The sequence below is a fragment of the Malus sylvestris genome, chromosome 9 (genome assembly GCF_916048215.2).
Source record: "Malus sylvestris chromosome 9, drMalSylv7.2, whole genome shotgun sequence".
Classification (NCBI taxonomy): Eukaryota; Viridiplantae; Streptophyta; class Magnoliopsida; order Rosales; family Rosaceae; genus Malus; species Malus sylvestris.
Window position 1 is genome coordinate 14,101,520 of NC_062268.1, and position 9,316 is coordinate 14,110,835.

At 34.6% G+C, this 9,316-nt stretch overlaps 1 protein-coding gene across 1 annotated transcript; it reads left to right on the forward strand.

Annotated features, from left to right (window-relative positions):
- Nucleotides 1-350: 350 nt before the first annotated feature.
- Nucleotides 351-979, forward strand: LOC126633817 (putative mannan endo-1,4-beta-mannosidase 9). The gene is made up of 2 exons (XM_050304368.1): nucleotides 351-454; nucleotides 628-979. The coding sequence occupies exons 1-2, from the start codon at nucleotides 351-353 to the stop codon at nucleotides 977-979; spliced, it is 456 nt and encodes a 151-aa protein (XP_050160325.1).
- Nucleotides 980-9,316: the final 8,337 nt, after the last annotated feature.

Genomic DNA, 9,316 nt, shown 5'->3' on the forward strand with positions numbered 1-9,316 from the left:
GTGGAATCTGAACACCTTAATAAGTATTAATCTGTACAGCAATGGATGAAAAAAAGGGAGGCAGATTCTCTGCCCGTGCCCTCCTGGTTGTATGGTTACGGTTAAACCACGTCAACATTTTATATTACTATTCTTTTTTGTCTTATTATCTCTATAAAAATAAAATAAAAAATATTGATGTGGCTTAACCGTGACTATACAAAACAGGAGGGTATGGGAGGGCACGGGAAGTGGGAGGGCAGAGAATCTGCCTCCGAAAGAAAGGTGCTGCACACGTTAAGTCCATTGACAGTCAGCATTTACTAGAGATAGGGCTTGAAGGATTTTACGGGCAAACAACGCCGGACAAGATGCAGTTCAATCCTGGTAACGAAGAGTATGGATCTGATTTCACTGCCAGCAACTTGCTTCCCCAGATCGATCTCGCCACTATACATATCTACGCTGAGCAATGGTACATACAAAATCGCTAAAATGGACAGTTCACGCTTTAAATTATTCAAATTGTTGGGACTCATTCATTGATTCCAATAATATGGACCGTCAAGTTTATAAAATCTTTTTACGTACCATGCATATATACAATAATATTAAGAGTCACCAACTATACGAGAACCGCAACTGCAGGTTATCGGGGTCAAGCGAAGAGGCTCAAGAGGCTTTTGTAGACAAATGGGTGCAGGAACACATTCAAGACAGCAATACAGTAGTTAAGAAACCACTGATTTTGGGAGAATTTGGCAAGTCTTATACATTACCAGGGTACAGCATAAAAAAGAGGAACACCTACATTGCTAAACTATACAATGGCATATACAACAGTGCCAGTACCGGTGGCTCATGTGTGGGTGGGCTTTTCTGGCAGCTGATGGCTCAAGGAATGGAGAATTTTGGGGATGGATACGAAGTCGTTTTGGAGGAGAGCCCTACTACTGCCAATGTCATTGATCGGCAGTCCAGGAAGCTTGGTGGGTTATAGACTAGTATTCTTGCAATTAATGTCTCAATAATTGACATTGTGCATAATAATCTCTATGATTTTAGCTTTCTTAATTAAAGAAGCTTGAATGTAATGGTGGTGGGTTTTTCATCAGCAATATATAAACTGCTTCGTAGATTAGTTAACTTTTAGGTGGTGAAAATGAATAATTTCATTTAGCATGAAAAAGTAACATTACTGTTCACACACGCTCTAATATAACTGGAACTCTTTTGTATAGAGAGTGAATTATCAATGACAATTGATAACATTACTCAGAGAAAATTGTCAAATTTTACACAAGCACTCCAATGTTTTTGCCAAGAAATTGTATTAAAACAAAATAAATCTTTTGAGAAATTTTTACATGTATGGGAACTTTCTACTATCATTCATACGTTATAATATAGGTGAAAAACATAGTTAACTTAAAGTATATAATAAAAACTAATAAATATGGAAACTTTAAACAACATTCCAAAAAATTATTTTGCACTCATCACAAGTGTAGTTTTCTTTCTAATTATAGAAATTTTGGAATGCAAAATGGATTTTGAGAGTGTTAATAATAATTTTCGTGAAAATTATATATATCATATTATTATGTTAGTATAATAGTAAAACCACAACTTTTCTTTTCCATCAAAAAATAAAAAATAAAAAAAGTAAAACCACGTGTTGAACCTAAAAACTAACAAGCCTGAAACGCCCTGATCCTGATATTCCCTGAACACCAGGATAGGCACATGCTGGCCGACATCCGAGGGTGACGAAAGCCATTTGTTGAATGCAAATGCCGAGAACTATGAATATATATGAGACTTGTAAATTTAAATATAATGAATATGCATTTAAGGAACGTGTTCAGAGCACATATCTAATCTAGAACACTAAAAGAAATAATATAAAAATTGAATGAACAAGGAATGGGTCGTACACTAAGAGGACTCGAAGATGCCGATGCGGAAGTGCCTTGACATCAAGATTGTACGCCTCAATTCTAAGTCCTGAGGGGGCACAAAACAAACATGAGTGGACCAAGTTGACATATATATAATAAAACAGTTATCAACATACTAGCCCCCAAAGTTTTATGAAAACTAATAGTATAATACGTAATAAGTTTTCCGAAAACCCTAGCATGTCATAAAACCTTTCATAAAACGTATTTTGTATATAGTGTGCTAACTAGTGGTATCATAATCGACCTGAAGGCCCCTACATCACCCGACCCGAAGGCCAATATAATAATCTTCAATCGTCCCGGAGGCCCCTACATCACCCGACCCGAAGGCCAATATAATTACTTCAATCGACCCAAATGTTGGAAATGTGCCCTAAAGCCAATCATGTGATGATACTTTATGGACATTTCACATGTTAAACTAATCTAGTTTAACATATAAAGGGCATAGATTATTGTTTGAGCCGTCTCATATAAATGTTATATGCTTAAACGATAAAGTCCAAGGAATTTGTGATTGAGAGAATGTAATCTAATGAAGTTAGATTCTTGAGACCATTCTTTCGTAGACACATCCTAAACGTTCCTGATCATAGGATTGCCAATTGGGCATTGACAGTCCGTCAAGATCGGTACGTACTATGTCTTCTCTCAGGGAGAGTGATTAGTCTCGAATCATTGGTGTGTGTGACATCAAGACAAGTACGGTAGGTGCTCAATATAGAATGAGTTCACTGAACGCGATCAACGAAGAGTTCTCATATTCCATGTCACATAAGAACTCATGGTTGGGATAATGCAAAGTAGTCCTTTGACCTGAGGCATCATAGTTGTCTTGTGGTTAAGACCTTGATCTTTGATTATGTCAAAGTCATCCCACCAGGAGGGTGTCCACGGCATCGTTGGGGTCAAGCCGCTTAGCTATGGAGACAAGTGAATGCGCAACAAGGGATCTCTAACCTTCAAACCGTTTGAGGGAGAATACTCTATGATATGATTTGAATCTTTGGCCAAAGTATGAATGAGATTAGGGAATGCGTTCCGAATCACATTCAAGGTAATCATATAAGCACAAGACACACATTGGATAGTAGACATGAGAAAATAAACTATCAAACCAAACAATGTGGTCAAGAGTATTAGATTAGAGAAGGACCGTATTGCATTTGTAATCTCGAACTGAATAGGTTCTCTAACCTCTTCTGATTAGCTTGGGTAACCATGATATGCTGCTAGGTGTCACTCATGGTTTGTGGAAGCCCTAAACGTGTATAATCACTAAAGGGAGAATTGAAAATAGTTTCAATTCACAATCGATGTAAAATGGTTTTAATCGCCCACTACCTCGCTAAAAGGAACCTAATGGATCGCACACCGTGAAAGGTGGAGATTGGAGATTAAACGGAAATGAGTAAGAATGATTAAATGGTTTAATCATTTATTTATGGCAAGGATTAATTAATATGTTAATTAATCAAACGAATAAGTTCGTTAAAGACTTCGGGATAGTTTTGGACCTTAAGGCCCAATGGGCTTCGAACGTCAAGCCCATTAACTTAAGTTGTATGACAATTTAATGAATGAAGATTCATTAAAGCCCAAAAGCCCAAATCCCATAAGGTGGCCGGCCATATTAGATGAATTAGGGTTGTTTGGTTATTTAGGTCACTTAAAGAAGTGACTATATAAATGACTTTATAACTAAATATTCATTAAGTGAAAAATGGGTTTATTTTTGGGGAAAATAGGTGAGAATTGTCTCTCCATTTTCTCTCTAAAGAGGCCAACACCTTGGAGGGTACATCTAGCAATCCTACTACTCCAAGGTCACTCATTTTCTTCTACAATCGAACCTTGGTGTCGAGAATTAGAGGTTCTCAATTTTGGGAACTTGGAGAACCTATTCTTCCATCCAAATCCATGGATCTAAGAAGCAAGGAATGAAGGCCCTTATCTCTTTGGGTGATTAGCCTTTGCTTATGCAAAGAGGAATCTACAAAGGTATTAATTTCAACTCACTTATGTTTTGAGTTGATTATTGGTTCACCAATCTACTAGGCTTTGAATTTCATGGGTAAATGTTTTGTTTTTGAGTGCATGTAAGCATGATTCCGCCTTTAATTGTTAATTGCATGCTATATGATGTTACTCAAATGAACATGTTTTACAAAATAAATCCTTCAAGTGGTATCAGAGCCTAGGTCTAGTAGTTGGTGAATCCTTTTGTGTTTTGTAGTTCATAAGTTTGTGATCTAAAAGTTGTAATTGTTACAAGCTTTATTCTTGCTTCTTTGAAAGTAAATTTTGTTGGAAAATTTGCTATCTCAAATGTTGTAGATGTTGTTCATATGAGCATGAATATTGGAGCTAAAATTTGGTGCCATGCTTTTGGGAAAATTCGGCCAAAATCAAAGGGTGATTTTTTGGGTTCTTGTTTGACTTGTTAAAAGTGTTTTAATGTGTTCTTTGGAACCCCTAAGTACCCTAGTTTGGTTAGATGTTATTTCCCTTAAGTAAGAATGGTTTTGGAATGTTTTTGGGTGGAAAAAGTTCATGGAAAAATTTGGGTTTTTCATGGATGTTCTTCATTGTTCTTGATGTTCTTGCCAAGAACAAAAAGGTTTGGTGTTTTGATTCAAAGTTTTGAATTATTTCATAAAGTATATGTGATATGTTTTTAAATGATTTATTATGTATTTAAAGTGTTAGATATTTGTATAAATGATGATTGAAATAATTGTGATTGAATTATTTCATAAACTTATCTTACATACACTTGCATGTTTTTGACAAAACTCACTAATCAACACACACACCAACCTTATCCCTCCCCAAAACCAGCCACTCCCTCAAAGGGAGTACTTTTGGGGCTTTTATGCAATTACATAAAGTTTTGATACTTTTGTGTATTTGCACTTTGGCCCAAAAGTTTACGTTTTTACGTTAAGGTCCAAAACGCTAAAGGACAAATTGTTTTGATCCTTTAATGATGTTTTTGCATTATTAAAAGTTTGGGTTCTAGTTGTATTTACATGAAGTTGTGACTTTTGTGTATTATACAAAGTGACCCCAAAAGTTTTTGTTATTGCAATATGGCCCAAAAGTTGAGGTTAATTGCATGATGGCCCAAATAGGATGAGAACAAAATTGTTTTGTCTCTTTAAATGAGAATTGGATTTTCATTTTGTTTAGCTCCATTTAAATCAATCTTATGGATACAAAAACCAAATGAAAATGTTGCATTCAATTAATTAGTTAAAGTGTTAATTAATTAAAGGGTGATTATGAACCTAAGCCTAATATAATTGAGCTATGTGAAAGGCGTTTCAAATTTGTTTGAACCATGGGAATGTGTAGATTAGATTTTGGTTGTAATTTGATTTGATCAAATGTTGTAAAAGGGCTTAAGCTCTTCTTTACTTTAAAGTAATTTGTTATATGCAAATGTTGTAATGAGCATAAGCTCACCTTTACTTTGAAGTACTTCTTTCTTGCTTTATACGATATGCATGAAAATGAAGTAGTTGGGTCCAACGCCCCTAAGACAACACGCCTTAATGTGATTAAACGCGTAACTAAAATCAATCACCATTCCTAGACCGAGATTCAACACAAGGCTCGTGTTGAATCTAAACAAAGGTTCATAATCATCCTTAGGCCCTAAGGCAACTATGTAGTCCATCAAATGAATGCAAAGTTTATGTTAGTAGTATCATATACTCTTGCTTTAAAAATCGTTTTAAAAGCATAGTGGGAGTATTATGTACAACTAAAACAAAGGGATGGACCAATAGTTGTAATAGGACCAAAATAGTTTTAATAGAGATTAAAGTGTATGTTTATATGTGATGAGACACAAAACCCTCAACCAAACCAATATTAAGTTGATAAGCGGAGAGTGCTTTGAACACTCTTTCGTGGCCTTCCACCGTGGTAGGCTCCGATCGTTTGTGACTCGTACACCGGCTTCACCCTATAATGGGGGAGTACAAAGTGCGTGCTTACACTCAGGAGGAGTTCTATATACATACATGATGAAGTGAGGTAGGCAACGAGTTTAGCCAACATGATATAATTCTGAGGCTATGCTTGAACCCCTACACGAACTAGGCATGGTGGGAATGACTTAACTAAGTGCAATGACGCCAACATGATATAATTCTGAGGCATCACTCTCTAGAGGCCAAATAAGATGGGTACTTGCATTAGTTGCAAATGAGTAAACGTACTCTCTCATTATTATTAATGCTAGCCAACATGATATAATTCTGAGGTGGGCTTGGTAATAGTGAGCCTCCCATAACCTACTAGGAGTTTCATCCAAAACTCTCGAATTCCTATGAGGGATATGGAATTTGCCAAAAATAGTGGGTGGTGCTATTTGATTTAAAGACCCAAATCAAATGGCTTAAAATCAATCAATCTATATTCGTTATGTATTTGATTACCAATATATTTGCAAACGCTATCCAACACTTGACAAAACCGAACGTTTAGTTTACGGACTTGGTACTACAAAACCATAGATTGTCTTTAATGGCTTGTAAAAGTACCAAAGTAGTCTCATCCTCACAATCTTACTATTGATAATGTATCATTAGAAGAATATGTTAGAAAAGGTCTATCATAAAGAGGACAACACTTTTAATGTCATAATTCTTCAATTACAATTTGTTGTATGAAGAAATACGAGTTGCTTTGAACAACTCTTAGTCAATACAAACACTTAGTGCTTGTTTCTTTGTTACATGAACAAGGAACTTGAGAAGAAAGCACAAAGGCATGAACACTTTATGTGCCATGTTTCTTCACTTACAAATTGTTGTATGAAGAAATGAGAGTTGCCTTGTACAACTCTTGAAGGTTTGTAATTATGTTTAGAACATAATGGTTGGTTGACAAAAATAGTCCATTAACATGGACTTATGATGATTTTGAATCATTGAATGTTGAAGTGATAAACCACTTAACGAGACGGAAACTAGGCAAGGACTTCACCTTTGTGTCCCTATCCTAATGGTTCACTAAGTTTATTGTAAACTATGTAGTGAACAATAACCACATGCTCTCCAAAATTGTTTGATGTGTATAACACAATTGAAAAAGGTTTCAAGAGAGATAGTGGGAGTTTAAGGACCATGTCTAATGTAGTCAAAGGTGAAAGTCAGATAAAGAAGTTAAAATAACTCCAAGGGAACAAACTTTCTTTATGAAAGGATGGACATTGGAAAGGGTATTTGCAAGAAATGTCTTGCAAGTGTCAAGAACACACCTTTCGAAGGTGTTGTAAAATGTTCTTGAAAAGTTCAAAACAGTTGGTTCTTCTACTTGAATGCATGATTCCGTATTAGTAACAAAGCTTTACAATCGTTGTAAAAGTGTGACTAATAAGAAGTAGAAGATATATGAGAGAAGAGAAGGTGCTTCACATTCGGAAACGTGAATCAAATGTAGATCTCTGCGAAAGCAGATGGTACTTACTTCCTCATATGAACTACCAAAGAAATTGGAAAAACATAGATTGTCTTTGTATTCCAATTTTAAGGAACTAAATTCCGTCACTATGTGAAATGGATAAATGTTTTGTTTGACAAAACAATGTTCTTTATTAATCAATGATTGGATTATGGTAATCTAATTAATTATCTCTATAATAGAGATAATATGGTGGTGTTAACTGTTTAGAAAATAATGATGCTTAAAACCCAAAAGGTTGCAAGGTAGTGACTAATCCCAACTAAAGTTGTGATACCTCTAAAACATAAATTACGAGTTGGTGAAAGACGGATGCTTTGGATCGTTAGATCCGGATCCAATACCTTCTTGTTAAAATTGTATAGAGACGAAATGTTCGAATCTTTATTCTTTTGGAAAGAAGAAAGAATCACAAAGTTGTTGAGGGTAATTCACTTTGATGTTTGTGGCACTTGTCCACAAACATATTACTACTCATGTTGGATAACATTCACCGAAGATCACTCTCGGTTGGACTATAGTTTATTTTGAATAAACACAAGTCCGAATACTTTGCAAAATGTTTCAAAGAATTCAAGAAATGTAAGTTGATGAGTAAGACATCTAAAGTATTTACCTCCTTAGATTTGATCCAAGGAAAGGTAACACTTTAGATGAGTTTCCTTGAAAGATATCAAGGAAAATAGCATCATAAGATAATGTATTTCTCCATTAGGAGAAGAACGAACTTGAATAAGATTTAGTTCGTTAGATGTTATCTATTACCCATATATAGGATATATACTTCTAAAACAATATGATTGTCAATGAGAAGATCTTCCAATATTTTCATGACTCCATAAGATGTAGTTGGAAAGAAAGACAAATCTTAAGCATGTTAAAGATTTGGGGTTGTGTGCTAACAAGCAATATTTGTTTGATAACAATCTTGTAGGATATCCTTAAAATAACTTTTGGATATCGCTTCTATAAACCAACTAACAAATGTTGTTTTGTTGGGTAGTTCATTGTAATTCTACAATGTGATTTGCCTAAAAGCAAATGAACGAGAGATAGAACTCAAAGAATGGGTTCTTTGAGAGACAAGAAAGTAATCAACAAATATAACAACCTAGTTCCTATACCACAAGCTCCAAGGTAGTCGATAAGAATTTATAAACCGTCTCAGTTGAATGGTTTTGAACTTTATGACTATGTCATAGAGTTGCACCTCTTACTTCGAAAGAAATAAGAATGAAAAATCCTTATGACTACATTGAGTGCATATACGATATATACTCAAGGAAATGGTAAAGTACCATTTGACTCGAAATAATGAAACCTTCAAAGCTAATTGGTAGCTTAAGGTGACTACAATCAAATAGAATGGTTGACTTTAAAGGAACCATTTTTGACGTAGTCTTAGTTTCAATAAATTCAAAGATTGCTAACTACAACTAAATGGTGATTCAATGTTTGGACATAATATGGGTTTCCGAAACCATTATTAAGACAGTCTTGATAATATATGTCTAAAACTATAAATCACAAGACATGTAAGTTGTAGAGATCCATCCATCATGGATCTTAGCAAGTTAGTGGGAGCTATTTGCATTTTATGAGAAAAAGGATCAAATCGTTTGATTTCTCATATAGATGTAAATGAATCTTTTGTTTACTAGTTTTACAAAAGATTAGTGGGAGTTAATCATGTTCCTAAAAATTTAAATATATATGATATATTAATTTTGGAAATGAAAAGAATACTTCTTCGTTAAAGTTATGACTTTAATACATTATATGAAGATAGAATGTATTTGGGAGATATAGTCTATATACATGGGATGGAAATCTATAATGATATATTTCATGATATAATTGGATTATATCAATCCCTAATAATAGACAATGGATGCTAG

What these genes read in the sequence shown, in the direction of transcription:
- LOC126633817 (XM_050304368.1), top strand. Translation starts at nt 351, where the DNA reads ATGCAGTTCAATCCTGGTAACGAAGAGTATGGATCTGATTTCACTGCC. An exon ending in CATATCTACGCTGAGCAATG is followed by an intron (nt 455 to 627) that starts GTACATACAAAA and finishes CCGCAACTGCAG; the next exon opens with GTTATCGGGGTCAAGCGAAG.